General features: G+C 35.6%; 2 protein-coding genes across 2 annotated transcripts; one reads left to right on the top strand and one right to left on the bottom strand.

The window, feature by feature from the left end:
* Positions 1 to 2634: 2634 nt before the first annotated feature.
* Positions 2635 to 3236, bottom strand: LOC113753712. The gene has a single exon (XM_027297940.1). The coding sequence runs from the start codon at positions 3066 to 3068 to the stop codon at positions 2907 to 2909; it is 162 nt and encodes a 53-aa protein (XP_027153741.1). The 5' UTR covers positions 3069 to 3236; the 3' UTR covers positions 2635 to 2906.
* A 1676-nt stretch (positions 3237 to 4912) lies between these two features.
* On the top strand, positions 4913 to 9413 carry LOC113751370 (pentatricopeptide repeat-containing protein At5g15280, mitochondrial). The gene has a single exon (XM_027295356.1). It carries the CDS (start codon positions 4937 to 4939, stop codon positions 8687 to 8689), a length of 3753 nt encoding a protein of 1250 aa, XP_027151157.1. The 5' UTR covers positions 4913 to 4936; the 3' UTR covers positions 8690 to 9413.
* Positions 9414 to 20380: the final 10967 nt, after the last annotated feature.

The following is a 20380-nucleotide window of genomic DNA, read 5'->3' as shown; positions in this document are numbered from 1 at the left end:
GTATTCATAAAAAATATAGAAACTTTTTTGGAAGAAAATATGGCTTTTCAAAATGTTTAGTTTCCTACAAAAACGGGTCTTTAGTTTTCATCAAAATCTAGGTAACGGAATCAAGCTCTGAAGCCAATAAACTCGCGACAAACTAAATTAAATGGCGAGATTCGCCCGAATTCCTGCGCCTCCTTTCGTCTACCAAATAAGTTGGTGTATGTTTCGTGATTTGTCTCCTTAAGCGCGTCTTTGCTTCAATGAGATTGTCAGAAGTCGGGCTGTTCGCCTTAGGCTATGAGCTATCTTGCACAATGTCCTTATCTTGGTTGGATGTCTTAACCCTTTTAAATCAGAAACTAAAATGAAAATGACTTCCTTTATGCACATCTGTGTGTGTGTGTGCGCGCGTTTTTTTTTTCTTTTTTTGGGGACAAACATTTAGGCATGTATGTGTTTGGTTTTTGGAAACTTTTTATCCATACAACAGAGGAGAGGGGAAATCCTTAGTTGCTGTTTTCATATAGTACTAATTAACACGAAGAGAAGAGCGTACGGTGATTTCACGAGAAAAAGATGCCAACTTATCAATGATCAGAAAGATCTAATCATTATCACTAGTTCACTGCTACCAGAAAGAGAGTCCTCCTTAAACAAAGAAATTGGCATGACCTTGTTGGCCACTTTATCTTTGGTTTTAGTTCGCGGATTTCAACCGTGTTAGAAACTTAATATGACGATCTTTTTGTCTCAGAGGGCGAAAATATGATGGCAGAGGCAGTGGAAGAATCAAGAATGTGATCAGTTCTATGTATAATGGTAAAAATTTCACTGCTGGAGAAATATCAGAACTTAGAGTTACTCCGATACATCTTTTGAAGTAGCACTTGAAGTTAATTCACTCACCTAATCTGAGCCCCAGAATCCGTGCAGGTTCAGAAGCGGATCTGAATGCTGACAGCGCTTTGATTACCAAGCAAATCCCTCATCAGTTCTACCGAGAAGTTCGTACACATTTGAGAGGGAAAGCTCTTCACGAAATATTTATGTTGCTGATAGAAACAGTGGATGGTCACATCTAACCTTATCATCTCCCTGAACTTTTCTTTCTACATCGGACAATGAACAAGTAGGACCGTTCAAAGCCTGTTTTTGTGCAAGGGAAAGAATTCGTCATAATAAGTAGTAATTCACTGGCAATGCATGACCATCACTGGCCAAGGCTATGAATGGCGTTAAAGAAGCTATCATAATGGTGGGGGAAATAGATTGCCATTTTCATGACAAGAGTCAATTTCTTTATAAACAGCTCCAGAAAGCTAGCCACCTCTTGCTTCAACTTCAAGCCCCCATTCCTCTTCTATGCTCTGGTCTCAAGTGGGTTTTCTAGCCCAATCGGCTTCTGTCTTCTAAAGCAAGCATGCATGCGTGGATTCCCTGTTTTTGGTGCAATCATGCTCGCTTGTTATTTGCTAGGAAACCCCTTGCTTCATTTTGCAATTTGCAGCAGAGAATGTTAATTTCTTCTTCGGGAAAGTCCTCCAATCATTACTTTAGTGCTACTTGAGAGAGATGTGTATGCTTTGTTGGGATTGGATGGACTGCCTAGAGTTAATGTTCCCTAGAGACAAAAAAATGTTTGTCTGGCAAAAATTTTTTTTTTACCACATAGTTTATGACGTGGTCGAATTACATTTTGGGTTAATTTGATACTATCATCATCTAAGGTCTTGCATGAGGAAACGAGGTCGTGGGGATGCAGCCAAGGATGACTTGCCGGTGAGCTTGTTTATACACAGTGTTAGTACTAACATCCGGCAAGTTGTTATTGGCTACATCTTTGCCTCTTTTTCTCATGCTAGAGTTTTGATGACAAAATGAAGTGCCATCAGCTCTTACGGATCACTCAGGACTCAGCCAGAAATGCGTTTCCACGAGTTCTTCTGAATCGTGAAATGTTTAGTTGGACTTTTGCTTCGTTAGTTACCCGAATATTTTTGCCCAAAGCATTTCACTTCTGCCATACATAACTGATCGGGATCATGCTGGCCTTCCAGTTCCAGAGCATTTGAGAAATTTTATGCCAATTTTCCAGGTAGAAATGCAGTAATTGTACATTCCCACCTTCCCTCTTCACGACTCCTTGTGCTCGGAAATATCATCAGCTTTTGTAATTTACTTCTTGGCAATAATATGGTGTTTCTTTATTGATCTGACGTGTTTTCAGGAAAATGGCGAACCTGTGATTTTGCTTCCTTCGAAGAAGTTGGCCAAGCTCGGTCTAATTGAAAAAAGTGTACAAAATTGATGTTCTCTTGCTTGAATGCGTTCTACAAATTTATGCGGGTGGTTGTAACCTCAAAACTATCATGTAGCTTTACAATCGCAACTTCTAAGTAGGACATAGACACATTCTTTTTCAGAGCATTCCTAATAACTCACGAAATTCAGCCCAAAGACAAAGCAGGACATGATCAAAGCATAACGATTGAGCTGGTAGAGATCCCTAAACAGGCCCTCTTCCGATTGGCACATTTTGTCTCTTAACTAATAATAATAATAGTAATAATAGCTAAAAGGGTAAAAAAAATAATAATAAAAGAAGACTTTTTTTCCCCTTAAAAGGTAGATGATTGCCACTGAACATTAATGTAATCGCTTTATCTGCAAGAGGAGGCTAAAGATGATTCAGGAAAGATCCCACATATCATTGTCAAACGAGAGAGTACAAATCAAAGAGGCAAAAAAACATGATAGTAATCTTGCATGATGCATCAAACAAGGAGCTCAAGAGTACTGCATAAACAAACGCAGGGAAATAGCACTTCAAAAAGTACAAATTAGGGGAAGGGTTGAATTCCATCTTAATTCCAATTCACTACTTTACGGCCGGATATAAGTTTGAATGAAGAAAAGCGTCAAATAGAGATGAGACCTTCCTTAACAAGAAGACCAAAGATGAGAACGAAGAGGCCAACTGTGATGCACTGCGTGGGAGAGATGAGAGTCTGCGAGTAGGCAGACAGAGTGATGGCTGCACCAACAATCCCAATCAGGAGGGAACTTGTGTTTGGATTCATTTTCTTGGCCCTTCAGTTCTGCTCTTTGTTTTCCCCTCCCTCTGAGCCACAGGTCCCACGATGAAACAAGTCTACAAAATACTCCCCGTTTACTCTACCACACACGAGTTTGCCTGCTAGCCGGTCCCATAATGGTGAGACTAATCTCAATTCTCACAGGCGAACCCCAAAAGTCAACTCCTTGAGATGATGAATCTGGATTAATTGCTTTGGTCTCTTGGCAAACCGCAACCTTTTAATTATTCATTTCCTCTTAAAGTAGGATTGTATTATTATTTCTTCATCCTTGTTTTGACCATTCATCATCATTAATTTTTGTCCTTCTTTCGTTTTCAAATTTTCTGCTGATCTACCCCAGAGCTGATCAAGGATTTTATTTACTTCCACGGAGCAAAGTCTACTCCTAAGGCATTTAACTAGTAAATCTTTTCATGATTCTCATTAGGCCCTCTAGATTGAAAAAGAAAATGCGGGCATTTTACTATTCCTTCTTAAGCCACGGGAAGCAGTACACTGCTTTTTGACATCAACCTTAGTACTTTGTACATAGGGATAATTTCACAAACCTCCACTGAGGTTTTTAACAATTACAAAGAGTTCTTCTTAGGTTTTAAAAATTATATATATCTCCCATATTTTTAATATTTAGTAACAATGCAGATCCAACAAGATAGATTTTTTCACAAAAATTCTAAATTACCCTTTTGTACAGAATTAAGAAAGAAAAATATAGTATACTCAATTATTTTCTTCTACACTTTACATAAATTAACAAACTTAATCCTTAACAACCATCCAATCATAAGTTCTAAAATCAAGTAGCCGTTCAAAAAATCCTAAATTACATATAAAATATTAATACTTGCCACTAAAAAAAAAAAGGAAAACACACACACAAACCCAATTGACAATTAGTTGTACCAAAAATTAAATATCAATTTTCAAATACATTTTCAATACAAGCTAATCTGATCCAAAACTGTCATTACAACCCTCCTATGGTTTTAAAAATATTAATATCTCAAAAGTAGAGAATAAATTCTACCTCCATAATAAAATCTTAATAAAAAAATCTAATCCAATGAAAGAAATCCATATGTAATTATTGACATTTTATAAAAGTTTTTTTTGACAACAAATAAAATAAGACTATTTTCACATCTTTAGTTCTTCTTCCTATTTCAATCATCAAATTTATTATTTATTTCTCTGTCACTGTGAGTCTCTTCATTTCTTTCTAATTTGACACATAATCTGCTCTCTATTGCTTTTGTAAATTTCAATTTGCTAATATTAACAAAATTAAAAATAATAAAAAGAGGTTATATCAATTAGAAAAGAGAGAAGCGAAAATAGATAAGAGACAGGAAAATAGAATTTTTTTAGATTTTGTAAATTTATTGCCTTAAATTTAAAATTGTCTACCAAGTGGTGGGCATTATAGGTATTTTACTATTCTAAGGGAGGTAAATATAATTTTTAAAACCTGAGGGGGGTCGAGTGAAATCGTTAGAAACCTCAAGGGAGGTTTCTGAAATTTTCCCTTGTACATATAAAGTGAATCCTTTCAGTTTCTGCTTTCGGGCCCTTTACTCGTACGATCTTTTCATGGTCTAAACTGCAAATCAGTTTTAAGCCTTGATACCTGGATCTGAGCCCATTGTTCAGGCAACGACATTCACGAAGTATGTCCAACAACTTCCGAAGTCCATTTAAAAGGCCCACACTAACCTCATAAACAACCTCGTCTTCTCTACCTTTGCAGACACCAAATTTTTAAACAATAAACAAGGAAGAAAAGATTTCCAGGCAAAATCCAACAATGAACATTGATGAGAAGAAGACCCATATCATTGCACAGCAAGCGAATGCTTCAAACACTCTTCAGCTCCCAGTTAAACAAACCTCCTGCCAAGCAGGTCCGACTTCAATCTCTCTCCCAGGTCTCTGTCTTTTGCTACTTTACAACTTGCGTTGAGTCCCCAGAACTATCTTTATCACCTTCTTTGATTCAAACAAACGAATCCCATGAAGGGTTGCCCTCAATTAACTTCCGTAGCATTGCAAGATCAGTCATATCAAAGTCTACAAATATTTGGGATAGCAATAAGAATAAAGGTGAGCCTTCAGTCAATCTTTCTTTAAAAGATTACTTTTTGAGACTGTCTAGTATATCTCCTGAAAGTATTCGGAGGTTTTGGAGGGTTTCTGCTTTGAGACCTCAAGATGTTCTTGACATATTACTGGGTTTTGAATCTGATAGTGGGATATTTGACATTGAGCATAAAAAGATTGAATCTTTATGGGGAGTTTATAAGTGGGCTGGTGAACAGACCTCGGACTTTCAGCATCTTCCTCAGTCCTGCAAGATTATGGCCAAAATGCTTGTGCGGGTGGGGTTGTTTAGTGAAGCTGAGTGCTTGCTTTCCAGGTTGGATAGTGAAGCAATTTTCTTGGGCTATCATGAAATCTTCAGTCACTTGATTGAAGGGTATTTAGCGGATTGTGACTTGGAGAGGGCTTTGTTGAATTATGATCGAATGAGAAGGCTAGGTTTATCCCCATCCTTTTCATGTTACCGATCACTTCTTGACTCTTTGGTTCAAATCAATGAAACCCACTTGGCGTATGAAGCTTATGTGGATATGATCAAGGTGTGGATGGAAAGAAGCGCAGGAGAAAAGCGCATTTGTGAGAATGTTGCACGTCTTCTGTGCATAGAAGGAAGGGTTCAAGAAGCCAGGAATCTTGTCAAGAGCATTTTAGCTTTTGGAATCGAACCTACTAATGCTGTTCTTGATGCTATTGTTAATGGATATTGCGAGAAAAAGGACTATGAGGACATACTGAGTTTTCTTATTGAAACTAGGGGAGTGCCTGATGTTGCAGTAGGCAACAAGGTCATATGTTCTTTGAGTAGAAGCTTTGGTGCCGAGAGAGCAAATGAATTCATGCAAGAATTGGAGCAGTTAGGATTTTCTCCAAATGAAATAACCTTTGGAATTCTGATTGGTCAGACTTCTTTTGAAGGGAGTGTGAAGAATGCCTTCATTTTTCTCTCAGAGATGCTGTCAAGAAACCTCAAGCCTGACGTAAATACCTGCAATGCTCTTATGAGTGCCCTCTTCATGGAGGGCCTGTGGAAGCAATCACTGGATGTTCTTGTAGAGATGAATGATTGGGGAGTGATGCCCAAGTTATCAACATTCAGGGTTCTGTTGTCAGGATTGTTAAAAGCGAGACAATTTGGTCAAGTGAAGGCCATAGTTGGTGAGATGGCAGGTCGTGGCTTGATTCGACTCTCATTGCCCGAAGATCACCTGTCTATGGCGTTAACCTCGCTGGGGATTAATTCACTGGCCATAAAGGTTAGAAGGGACAATGATATGCAGTTTTCAAAGACTGAGTTTTTTGATGATCTTGGGAATGGACTTTATTTGGAGACGGATCTTCATGAGTTTGACAAAATAATGGTTAATGTTCTTCATGATGCCATGATTCCAGATTTCAATTCCCTTGTGTTGAAGAATTGTATGGATGGTGATATTAAAGTTGCGGTGAAGATGGTGGATGAAATGTCTCAATGGGGCCAAGTATTATCTACCTCTTCTGCATCAATATTAATCAAGAGGCTTTCTGGATCCCATATAAATATTAAGACGATTAACAGTGTCCTGGAGAAACTGCCTTACTTGATTTATCAACTTGATCAGGGAGCATTAAACAAGCTTGTTCAGAAGTATAGCAGAAGGGGATGTACATGCAGGGCAAAATTGATATTTGATAACATGATACGAATGAAGTTAGAAATTGAGAATGAAACATATAGTGCTCTTCTGATAAGCCTGTGCAAAAGAGCAAATTTGAGAAGCTTCCAACTTTGCTGGGAGGTTGCACATAACAGCATCTGGCTTCCTGCCTTGAAGGATGGTAAGGACCTTCTAAATTGCTTATGCCAACCAAAACTACTGAAAGAGGCTGTGGAACTGCTTGAAGCCATCCTAATGGGATTCCGTTGCAAACCATTGGATGCTTGTAACGCGCTCATTGAAAAGCTGTGCTGTAGAGGTTTCACCAATATTGCTGATGTATTGGCAAAGGAACTCTTGGAGCGGGGCCTTGTCTTGGATGATGTGGTTTACAACCATCTCCTTAGCGGATTTTGTAGAGAGAAAAGGCTTGCTGAAGCTTCTCTGCTAGTGGATGCCATGGTTGCCAAGAAGTTTGATCCTTGCTTGGACGTATCCCTTCAGTTAATTCCTCAGGTCTGTAAGGCTGGTAACTTGGAGAAAGCTGTTTTGCTGAAAGATATATGCATCAAAAAACAATCTTCTGCTCAGCTTTCTGTCTACCATGCTTTGATCAATGGACTTTGCAAGGTGGGGAGGTTGGTAGAAGCTTTCCATTTACTTGAGGAGATGTCACTGAAGAGGCAACTTCTGGACAAGGAAGTTTATAATATGCTTCTTCAGGGGTATTATCAAGTTAATGACTTGAAGAAAGTGGGAGAGCTTCTTGGTGTCATGATAAGAAAGAAAGTAGGCATGTCAACATCTACTTATTGCAATTTGGTGCAACTGGCTTGTGCAGCAGGCAAGTTTTCTTCTGCATTGAGCTTAAAAGAGCTTTTGCTTAAAGAAAACAGCCTTTCCCAGATTGCTACATATAATATTTTGCTATTTCACTTATCATTAGTGCAAAACACTACTAGAGTTGTGGACACAATAGTTGATGGGATTCAGAGTAAAGGATTGCAATTTGATGCGGTAACTTACAATTCCATTGTTAAAGGCGCATCTTATAATAATGATGTGCCTCGTTCTTTGAGGTATCTTGAAACTATGATTACACAAGGTTTTAGACCAAGTAATCGTGCTCTGAGAAACGTGATGTGCATCCTTTGTTACCTTGGAGAGCTGGGAAAAGCCTTGCAACTTAGTCAAGAAATGGAATTGAGAGGTTGGATTCATGGTTCAGTTATTCAACTTAATATAGTCGAGGCCTTCCTTAGAACCGGTAACCTTCGAGAAGCAGTGAAGTTTTTGGACAGGATGGCATTAAAAGGTCTCATCCCCAAAAGTATCATCTATGATTATATAATAAAGCGGCTCTGTCAGCATGGAGAACTGGAAAAGGCTAGTGATCTTCTGAATATAATGATAAAGAATGGAAGTATTCTTGATTCTACCAGTTTTGACTATCTCGTCCTCGGTTGCTGCGTAAATCACAAGTTGGATACAGCTCTGGATTACCACAGTGAGATGTTGTGCAGAAACCTAATTCCAAGCAGCAAGACTTGGAATGCTCTTGTCAGCAGCTTCAGTGAAGCCGGACGAGTTGTCGAAGCAGAAAGGCTACTTCATGTCATGGTTCAGAGAGGTGAAACTCCAAGCAGGGAGATGTATTCTGCTGTGATCAATAAGTATCGATCTGAAAATAACCTTGGGAAAGCATCACAACTCTTAAAAGCAATGCAACAGTGTGGCCAGGAGCCTGATTTCGAGACTCATTGGTCATTAATAAGCAATTTCAGCAGTTCCGTCAACAAAGATGATAGCACTAAAAGTGGCGGCTTCCTCTCAAAGCTTCTTTCTGGAATTGGATTTCCTAGGAAGGATTGAACGCTAAGAATAGGCTAACTTGAGCTTTCTTGATTTTTAAGTTCTGGTACACTCTGTCAGTAAATTGAGATAGATGCAAGGCTAGTTTCTTGATAAGAAGCATTCTTTTTATTGTCTTGATCTGTTCAGTAGTGGGCCTAAGGTAGCATAAATCTCACTTCCTGCATCAGCTATGCAGCTTCATCGTGTAATATCAGCCAAAAGGGAAAAAAAATACCCAAAAAGAAGAAAGAAAAAGAAAAAAGACACTGCAGATACTGGAAGCTGCACGGCCGTGAGTTCAAATACGGTCTCTTCTGCTGACAGTTTCATGCTTATCTAGAAACAGTAGTGAAGGGATTTACAAATGCCACCAGTTAATGGAACAAAGCAAAAGGCAGCTCAACCATCTTTGCACCCCATCAGTCATCACTAGCAAATTCATCATGGTCACTGTCAACGTTTCCTCCTACTCCTCTTGTGTACATCCCCGCGAGCTTATTCTACGTATAACCCCCACGGTCATGCATAAACTTGCATGCATCTCCGTAACCGCAATAACCTGTTTGTTTATAATCTTTACGGCTGATAGTCATTTCTTGATGCAACTCTAATGTGGGCTGAGGCCCGATGAGGATCGTGCCCTTTTCTGCCAAAGGCCACGGAATCGTTAGACAACTGACGAATGTCAGTTTCCAGTGCTGATGTTGCTCTACTATCATTTAAAAGCTGGATTTCCTTTCAAGACTCGTAAGTGGAATAAATTAGATGGTCGAGTGGAGAAGCATAGCTGGTTGTCAGCAAATGCTGGCTTCTTCTTACCATCATCAGCATGTATTCTCAGTTTCCACCAGTGAATCTTCAAAAACAGGAGCAAGGCTTTTTCTGAATTATTATTATTTTTTAAAAAAAACTTTGAATCACTTCTTCAAGAAGCTGCAAACTTGTACAAGTCTCTGTGATTCCTCCTCGTTTGAGGCTGCCATTGAACTTTAGAAATTGGCTAATTCATCAGTCCGACACCCTACTTAAAACAATCTAAATTCAGGTATTAGAAGCAGAAACTTTCACTCAATCCTTTTCCAGGCCATGTATTACAAGCTTTTAAAGACAAGGAAGGTTGGACTCTATTCTACTAATTAGGATAAGGAATAGATTCCAATTAAGAATAAAGGGAAACTTTTAAAATATCAAGAAAAATCTGAAGACCACTCTAACATGTCGTTGCTCATGAACTGAGACTGACAATAGCGTAAATCTGGTTGGCCCACATCCACATCGACCCATCAAGTGCAAACATTCATGTAGTAAAGTGGACAATAGGTTGGGCTGAACATGTTTTGAGTACATGTTGGACTGTTCATGTTTTGGGTATATGTTGGGCTGTGTGGTTGCTCGAGACTAGAAATCCCATGGATTGAATGCTAAAATAGGAAGATCAGAAATTACGATGCTAATTAAAGTTGTTAAACATTCTCATTTAGTTTGGTGTTCTAGTAGTCTTGAAGGATGAATTTCGATTTAGCCCTTACAAAATAGACCAATGTGTCGATTCTGACCCTAAAAGTGAGCAAGTTCCAATTAAACCCTCTAAACTGGCTTTTTTTTTTGTTGTTTCAAATTAGCCCTCCTGTCAATTCAAGTTTGATTAATAACGCAAAAGCAACTTTAGTAGTATAGTGACATCTCCCAATTTTTTTAGGGACTTTGGAGAAATTAATGTCTATTTAAATGAGTTAAAAAGGATAGTGAAGTGCTCTTCTAATCATATTTAAAATAGCAATTTAAATGATGGAAGGGCTTACGCGAAACAAAATTTTCACTTTCAGAGGCTAAAATAAATTGAAGCTTTGATCTACTTTGAAGGGCCAAATTGAAATTCACCCTAGTCTCAATACTAGGGAGGTGTCCCGCGCAATGCGCGGGCGCTAGGTAAAAGAGTGTAATTGTGCTAAAGTTTTGTATCTGTATGTTGAATAAAATGGTTTTAAAAACTTATTTAAGAATGCAATTAGTGATTGTTCAATTGATGGTTTTTTATATTAGAAACCAGAATATATTTTACTTAAACATTTGATAATATAAAATGTGTTTAATTTGATAATATGAACACGTTTGATAATATTAAACATGTTTTAATATTTTATCTAAACATTTGATTTAAACGTTTGATTTAATTTAAACACATTAAAAATTTTATTTAATTTGTCGGAAAAGTTATGCTATGGATGACTTGACAATTCCAATTCTAATTGAGCAATCGGGTTTTTATTTTTTAAATTAAATTCTTGATTTTTTTTGGACATGTTAGAAATTGAGTTTATTATTAGTGCTGTGCATATGTAAATTTATTAAATTATATGTGAATTAGTATTAGTATATATTATATTTGTATATAGGTTTATTGAATTATATATAGATTAGTATTATATTTTATATTTATTAAATTAAATTATATATTAGAGAGTGTAATTGTGCTAAAGTTTTGTATCTGTATGTTGAATAAAATGGTTTTAAAAAGTTATTTAAGAATGCAATTAGTGATTGTTTGAATAAATATATAGCAAATTACTTAAACACAATTGATGGGTTTTTATATTAGAAACCAGAATACATTTTACTTAAACATTTGATAATATAAAATGTGTTTAATTTGATAATATGAACACATTTGATAATATTAAACATGTTTTAATATTTTATCTAAACATTTGATTTAAACGTTTGGTTTAATTTAAACACATTAAAAATTTTATTTAATTTGTCGGAAAAGTTATGGTATGGATGACTTGACAATTTCAATTATAATCGAGCAATCCGGTTTTTTTAAATTAAATATTTTGATTAAATTCTTGATTTTTTTTGGACATTTTAGAAGTTGAGTTTATTATTAGTGCTGTGCATATGTAAATTTATTAAATTATATGTGAATTAGAATTAGTATATATTATATTTGTATATAGGTTTATTGAATTATATATAGATTAGTATTACATTTTATATTTATTAAATTAAATTATATATTAGAGGGTGTAATTGTACTAAAGTTTTGTATCTGTATGTTGAATAAAATGGTTTTAAAAAGTTATTTAAGAATGCAATTAGTGATTGTTTGAATAAATATATAGCAAATTAGTTAAACACAATTGATGGTTTTTTATATTAGAAACCAGAATACATTTTACTTAAACATTTGATAATATAAAATGTGTTTAATTTGATAATATGAACACATTTGATAATATTAAACATGTTTTAATATTTTATCTAAACATTTGATTTAAACGTTTGATTTAATTTAAACACATCAAAAATTTTATTTAATTTGTCGGAAAAGTTATGGTACTAATCGAGCAATCCGGTTTTTTTAAATTAAATATTTTAATTAAATTCTTGATTTTTTTGGACATTTTAGAAATTGAGTTTATTATTAGTGCTGTGCATATGTAAATTTATTAAATTATATGTGAATTAGTATTAGTATATATAGATTAGTATTATATTTTATATTTATTAAATTAAATTATATATTAGTATTTATATTTTATATGTTTATAATATGTTTGAGTTATTATATGCTTATTACGTGTTGTATTAGCGTAGAAAGGCAGTTAGTTGACGGTGTTAGAATATATCTGGTCTTGACATTTGGATAGCAGCTAGATGTTTTGGTGTGCAGGTGGTATCAGACGTGTAATTTGCAGGGTAGGAGGAGGGTAAAAAGTACAGGAATTCACGGGTGTAGTATTGTTTGTTCCCTACATAGTTGAAGCTGATATAGGGAGAAGTAGTATATATTTGGTACTTGTCTGTAGATAGTTAGTGTGTGCAAATGGCGAGCGGGAGCGCAAGATTTCCCACTGTTCAACTATATTATCCAGAGGTGGACGAAGAGGTTAATCAGGTAGCTGTTGTTCGTGGAGCAGCTTATCCTATGGGAAATGGCTGTCGGAATCGTCCGGCAGAACCGGTTGCACGAGCTCAGGTGGCAAATGTTTTGCTGAAAAATGAATTGTGTGATTTGTTTAAAGAGCTTTACAGGCATCATGATTGGGCTTCAGTTTTGGAAGCTGCGCTTAGGACTGGAAGAGGCTATCCTATCTTGGGGTTGATTGCCAACAGGATGAGGGTGGAAGTGTTAGAAGAAAAGTATTACTTTCCCAGTCCGCCATCTTCTAGTGACATGGGCGGCGAAAGTGATTAAGGAGTTGGAGTTTGGGAAAATGTGTTTGTTAGTTTGGTGTTTGGCGTATGGTTTTTAAGCATTAAGATGTGTTTGTCAGTTTCTGAAGGATATGATAATCGTGTATTTGCTGCATAAAGTAGCGTCATATGTATTTCTGTCTGTTGTATAAAGTACTAATGTTTTGATTTGTATGAGTGTCTTGTGTTTGCCAAGAATATACAAATGCGGCAAAGTAATAAGCAAAGCTTGTGAATTGAACGTGTTTACAGATTTGTATCTGTAAACTGATGAATGTGTATGAAAATTTGCATCTGGATTAAATGCGTAATAAAATGAAGTATATTATCTGATGTTTATCTATAAGATTTGGAACTAATGAATGGTGAATAATTGTAGGATATTGGATTGGATATGATAAAATTGATAGAGGTCTGTGTTTGAAGATGTTTGGATTGGTTAATTTTCAGCTGTTCCATGCAACACATATATAGATGTTTGGACAATGTAATGAGACAGGTTGACTATTGATTGCTTTTGTTTTGGTTCGTAGAAAGAGTAGGGGATTCACGTGTGTATAGTGCTTTTTTGTCTGGTATATATGTGTTTGTTATTATTGTTTGGTTCACATGTCTACAGTATATTTTTGTTTTTTGTATTTGTCTGTTTTTGGTTTCTGATGTACTTGTTCTATATAAATTTGTTAGTTTGGTTGGTATATTGTGATTTGTGTTTGTGATTTTTTCTTGGTTTAAGATGAGTTACACTGATAATCGTATTGGAGTATTGCGTGATTTGCATCCAGGTATTGAGGTTATGTTCAATCGGTTATCACTAAGTGATGTGCGGGGAAATTTGCCTGGCCATACTGAAGATAATGGGATGTTGAGGGGTGCAGATCGAGTTTTAGCAAATAATATTCTACTTAGGAATGAGATATATGATTTGTTCAAATGTTTTTATCGGCATCCAGAGAAAGCTCGTGTGCTGGAAAGTACATTAGGAAATATTGGAGAATTGCCGTTTCTGCAGATAATTGCTGGTCGTATGGAAGTAGAAGTTGAAGAGCAGAGGAAAGCAATTGAAAGTGCTATGGGTGGATTTTCTGATGCAGCTGGGAGAAATTTCTAGTGGATAGCTATGTATGTTTTTATGAGTTTTTATGATTTGTATTATGGAAATGTTTGCTGTTGTACTCTAGTGTATTCCATGTCTAAGTTGGTGGTTAGATACTGTGTTTAGCAACTTTAGTTGGATAATATTTGTACCTGGTGTATTTGTTTTTGTATTTGGTGAGGTGGTAATCAGTTCCATTGTAGTATGGTGTTTGGCTGTTTTGGAAATGAAGGTGCAATGAATAAATGATTGTAAATATCGAATCAGCTTTGACTGATAGCACAAAGCAAAAGAAAGGGAGTGAAGGGAGATTAGTTTCTGTGATGCAAATGTTAATAACTATAAATGAAATTCTGGTACGTTTGGATTTTGAAAAAGCGGAGGTAACAATGTTTAAATAAGAATGTAGGGGAAGTTGCTGAACTGTACAAAATCTGCTGAAACGTTAAAGGATAATATACATTTTACTTAAACAATTGATAATATAAACAAAATGTTTGATAATACAAAATGTGTTTAATTTGATAATATAAAGACATTTGATAATATTAAACACGTTTTAATATTAAACTTGTCGGACAAAGTTCAATTCATGGTTTAAGTTCAATTCTAAACATTGATTATGATTTAAGTGAAATTACTTTAAACGTTATAACACATGATCAAAGGGATTTGAAATTTTTTGGGATTGGTTAAATTTTTTCGACATCCACACAATTGTGGAGTAGAACAAAAAATTTAAAAATCCCGACTGCATAATAACGCTGAAACCCGCAAGCGGGATTCTGTGTTTTCCTATTTCAACGTTAAATCGCTTGTAAACATTCATTTATAATAAATTTTAGATTCTAAAATTTGAAGAGCAAAAGACCACACAATTGTGGAGTAGAACAAAAAATTTAAAAATCCCGACTGCATAATAACGCTGAAACCCGCAAGCGGGATTCTGTGTTTTCCTATTTCAACGTTAAATCGCTTGTAAACATTCATTTATAATAAATTTTAGATTCTAAAATTTGAAGAGAAAAAGCCTTTTTTCCTTCTCCATCCACACAGCTCTGAAGTACAACAGAAGCTATGAAAGCCAGCTGCACTAAATATATAGATGGTTATCCTTATATTAGAAACCCCTTAAACACAAGTGATGGTTTTTATATTAAAAACCAGAATACATTTTACTTAAACAATTGATAATATAAACAAAATGTTTGATAATACAAAATGTGTTTAATTTGATAATATAAAGACATTTGATAATATTAAACACGTTTTAATATTAAACTTGTCGGACAAAGTTCAATTCATGGTTTAAGTTCAATTCTAAACATTGATTATGATTTAAGTGAAATTACTTTAAACGTTATAACACATGATCAAAGCGATTTGAAATTTTTTGGGATTGGTTAAATTTTTTCGACATCCACACAATTGTGGAGTAGAACAAAAAATTTAAAAATCCCGACTGCATAATAACGCTGAAACCCGCAAGCGGGATTCTGTGTTTTCCTATTTCAACGTTAAATCGCTTGTAAACATTCATTTATAATAAATTTTAGATTCTAAAATTTGAAGAGCAAAAGACCACACAATTGTGGAGTAGAACAAAAAATTTAAAAATCCCGACTGCATAATAACGCTGAAACCCGCAAGCGGGATTCTGTGTTTTCCTATTTCAACGTTAAATCGCTTGTAAACATTCATTTATAATAAATTTTAGATTCTAAAATTTGAAGAGAAAAAGCCTTTTTTCCTTCTCCATCCACACAGCTCTGAAGTACAACAGAAGCTATGAAAGCCAGCTGCACTAAATATATAGATGGTTATCCTTATATTAGAAACCCCTTAAACACAAGTGATGGTTTTTATATTAAAAACCAGAATACATTTTACTTAAACAATTGATAATATAAACAAAATGTTTGATAATACAAAATGTGTTTAATTTGATAATATAAAGACATTTGATAATATTAAACACGTTTTAATATTAAACTTGTCGGACAAAGTTCAATTCATGGTTTAAGTTCAATTCTAAACATTGATTATGATTTAAGTGAAATTACTTTAAACGTTATAACACATGATCAAAGCGATTTGAAATTTTTTGGGATTGGTTAAATTTTTTCGACATCCACACAATTGTGGAGTAGAACAAAAAATTTAAAAATCCCGACTGCATAATAACGCTGAAACCCGCAAGCGGGATTCTGTGTTTTCCTATTTCAACGTTAAATCGCTTGTAAACATTCATTTATAATAAATTTTAGATTCTAAAATTTTAAGAGCAAAAGACCACACAATTGTGGAGTAGAACAAAAAATTTAAAAATCCCGACTGCATAATAACGCTGAAACCCGCAAGCGGGATTCTGTGTTTTCCTATTTCAACGTTAAATCGCTTGTAAACATTCATTTATAATAAATTTTAGATTCTAAAATTTGAAGAGAAAAAGCCTTTTTTCCTTCTCCATCCACACAGCTCTGAAGTACAACAGAAGCTATGAAAGCCAGCTGCACAGCCAGCAGTCGGATGTTCAAATCACCGCAAAAGCTGAAGCAGCAGTGGGAGCAGTCAACTCACATCAAATGCTTGGTATTACTAACACTTGATGAACGAAACGTTAAAGGATAGAAAGTTGAGTAGCCAAGTTGTACAAATCAAAAGTTATACATGATACTGTGGTACGTTTGCACTTTCAAAAAGCTTAGCTAACTATCTTTAAGCAAAAGTGAACAGAAAGCTAAGCAAGTGTACAAAAGCTGGTAAAATATTTGACCATCACAAAATACAGGAAAGCTTCAGCTATCAAAAGTTAACCCAGCAGAGCTTCAAAAGTATGTAATAGCAAAAACCAATATATGGCATTTTCAATCTTGCTTTTGATACTTGTCACTGCGTTGCTTTTTAGTTGGGCTCTCACTGATCTTAAGAGTAGAGAGACAACTGGAAGTCACATTTGTGTCTTTTGGAGCAGTACTGACCACATTTTCATCAATACTGGTGGAAGGCAGTTCTGGATTTGGTTCTGAATAGCCAGTGGTTGAAGGAATCTGTGATATAATCTCTGCTAGAAGGGATTTGTGCAGAATAATGGCAGAGTATTTTTCAGTACTGCCAGATGCATGGGTGTTTGGCATTTTCTTCACAAAGCATGTTATGATAGTGTTGTTAATGGCCTCTTCAATAGCTTGATAGTTCAGTTCATGCTGTACAATTAAAATGAACAGGTTGACATTAGATACAGTATACTTATTTGTTGATGACAATATTCTATATGCTTATGGAAACAGTATTTCTTACCTTGTTTTCTAACTCTTGCATCTGCGAAAGTGTGAAAGGTAGTAACTGAAGGGCATCATTATCATAAAGATCAAGCGTTAAAACTCCAGAATAATCAGCAAGTTCTACAGTTAATCGAGATCTTGTCACTATATTCACATGTTTGTTGCATGAGGTGCAAACAATTTTCCAGATAGGCTTTCCTCTGAATGATTTATGGCATTGTGGACAAGCATTATACCATAATCGCTGGCTTTTGTCTAGCAATTTTGGAGTACCACGCAACCAGTAAGCTTTTTTCTGTATTGAATTATAGTGAGTAGTTAGAAATCTGAAAATATTATTGTGTATAAATGATGGGTTGTAGAATTTACCGTAGGAAATGCCAGGAAGTCTTGAATAGTGGTCAGCTCGTCATCCCTTGGCTGTGGTAGAAGCTTAACTCGGTTGTGGTATGCTTTTTCTGCTATCAATTTTTTGATTTCTGTTTCATTCTCAATAGCCCTTGTGATGAATAGAGAAGTTTTATTTACAATGTTTATAATATGCAGTTAATAGAAAATATTTTCAAATGATGTTTGTTGAGAAGAATTGTCACCAGTGCTTGAGATCAGCAGCTTGTTGTATTGGAGGATTGAGAAGAATGCTTGATCCAAATTTTGTTGACAGGTTCAGTGCTGCAATATTTACGTGGCTCAGTATGTTCAATTTACGAGGTTCAGTATGTTCAATTTACGTGCTGCAATATTTACCAGGTTCAGTATGTTCAAAGTCAGAAAATATGTGGAGCATAAGAAATTTCTTATATACTCACTGTGATATGATGATACTTTAATCCGAAGTGCAACAATCAGTGGCATTGTGTCAATTATATTTGCAAGTGCTTGGCCTTCATCTGTTTCATGCTCACCCCATAGTGTTAGGATAACTGGCATCATGCTGTAGTGTATTTGATTGATAGATGAACATTTGTTAGAAGAGATTATTTGTATCAATGTGTGCTGGTTTAGAACTGATATAGAATAAATGGATAGTTTTAGTTACCTTTTATCTATAAGTACCACTTCTCTAGTAGCTGTAGTGGCCCTTTGTATCCGAGGATGAACTTCAGCGACAATGCCTAGGACATCTGATTTTCAATTGTGCTGAGTTATAACTATAATGTGTGCAGTAGCAAGTTAGTAGTAAGATTTGTTGGTTACCTATATCTGTGTTGTCATCCATATGTTGGTAAAATCTTCTATAGGGTGAGAATCTGAACACAGCTGGAATCTGAGGTGGCTCGACTTCATTCACTGCTTGAACAACAGTAGAGTTGTCTATGTACCATGTGCATTGATTTGGATGAGTGGAATACTCTGATGGTGTGTACTCAACTCTAGCATTGCAGAGAATGTATCGCTTGTAAAGTTGGAAATGATTTCGGAAGAACTCAATGTCTGATTTATAAATCATTGCTTCAACTGTTGACCCCTGAGAATAGTCATGGTTGTTTTGATGTCAATGTCAAAATTGAGTAATAAAGAACATGACATAAAATTGAGAATTTGTATTACCTGCTCATCAATTAATATGAGTTTCTGATATCGGTTTCCTGCCTTTGAGAGTAATGGCTTTTGCTTGTCTAGAACCTGAACCATAGTTGTCCAGTTTTGTAGTCCAGGAATTATTTCAGCAAATGAGATGATATTTTTTTCCTCCTGCAACTCATAATATAAGTAGCTAAGTGGTGGATGAAGCGAAAGAAAGGTGTAAAATCATGAATATATACAAATAACTGATATACAAATGGTTAGAACAGTGATTGATAAGCTAAATCTAGTACTTCTGTATATACTATATTTTCTGTAATTGAGTCTTCTTGGTCGTCAAATATTGATGGTTTAATCAGAATTTTAATAGAACTACTATTCTTAGCTCTTGACATTGCTACATATAGCTGTCCATGGGAGAAAACCGGCTCACGCAAATATATGCCGACAAAATCAAGTGTTTGTCCTTGAGCTTTGTTTATTGTCATAGCAAAACAGGGTCGAACAGGAAACTGAATTCGTTCGAATGATACTGGTGAGTCTGAATTATTCTCTGCTCTAAAACAGATTCTGTGAATGAAGACTTCTTTTCCAGCAAATTCTCCACATGTTATGACTGCATGTATAATGTTGGAGCTCAAGGATTTGCATATCAGCCTGGTGCCATTACATAATCCCTGAGGCGGATCGATGTTTCTCAGTAACATGATAGGGCAGTATGGTTTGAGAAGCAGCTTATGAGGAGGGAAACCATTTGGAGTCAAACTGTTTAGCAAATCTTCCATGATTGTCTGCTCAGAGCTATCTATACACTTGTCTCGACTGGTATATTCTTGCAATTGTCCTTTGAACTGTACAATGAGCCTGTGATTAATTTGATCCACAAAGTCATTTTTTGTTGTCAGAATAGCACGATTAATTGCAGAGAAATTGTCCTGGCAAAAAGCGTTCAAATCTGGGAACACTGTGCGGATCAATGTGTTCATTGATTCTTCCTCATTGGTATATCTTATCAGCATTGATGCAGGTATCTGGATAGAATTCTTGGAGATAAATGGCTCTGTTCCATTTCCGATGCGGAGTAGATATTCAGTAAATTCTGCATCATATCTTGCTCTCATATTTTGAGTCAGATGCAACTTATGTAGCTGTGGCCATATGTATGAGTTCACTATACTTGCATCGATAAATTCAGATTTTGATCCTTTTGTTACTACTGGCAAGACTTGACGAAAGTCACCTCCAAAAACAATGACCTTTGATTCAAACAAATTGTTGCAGTCCATTATGTCTCTGAGAATTTTGTCAACACTCTCAATTGAAGTCTTGTGTGTCATTGGAGCTTCATCCCAGATGATCAGAATTGCAGATTGCAGCAGTTTTGCTAATGAGCTTTGTTTACTAATTCTGCATTGCTTATCTCGTGTTCCACTAATTGGTATCTTGAATCTTGAATGAGCTGTCCGTCCACCTGGAAGAATCGAAGCCGCAACTCCACAGGATGCTGTAGCCAGAGCTATGTGTCCTTTTGACCTGATTTCTGCTAGTAGTGCTCGATAAAGGAATGTTTTTCCTGTTCCGCCTGGTCCATCAATGAAAAAG

The sequence above is a fragment of the Coffea eugenioides genome, chromosome 11 (genome assembly GCF_003713205.1).
Source record: "Coffea eugenioides isolate CCC68of chromosome 11, Ceug_1.0, whole genome shotgun sequence".
Lineage (NCBI taxonomy): Eukaryota > Viridiplantae > Streptophyta > Magnoliopsida > Gentianales > Rubiaceae > Coffea > Coffea eugenioides.
The sequence above is the reverse complement of the archived record's forward strand: the minus strand, read 5'-3'. Positions and strand labels throughout refer to the sequence as shown.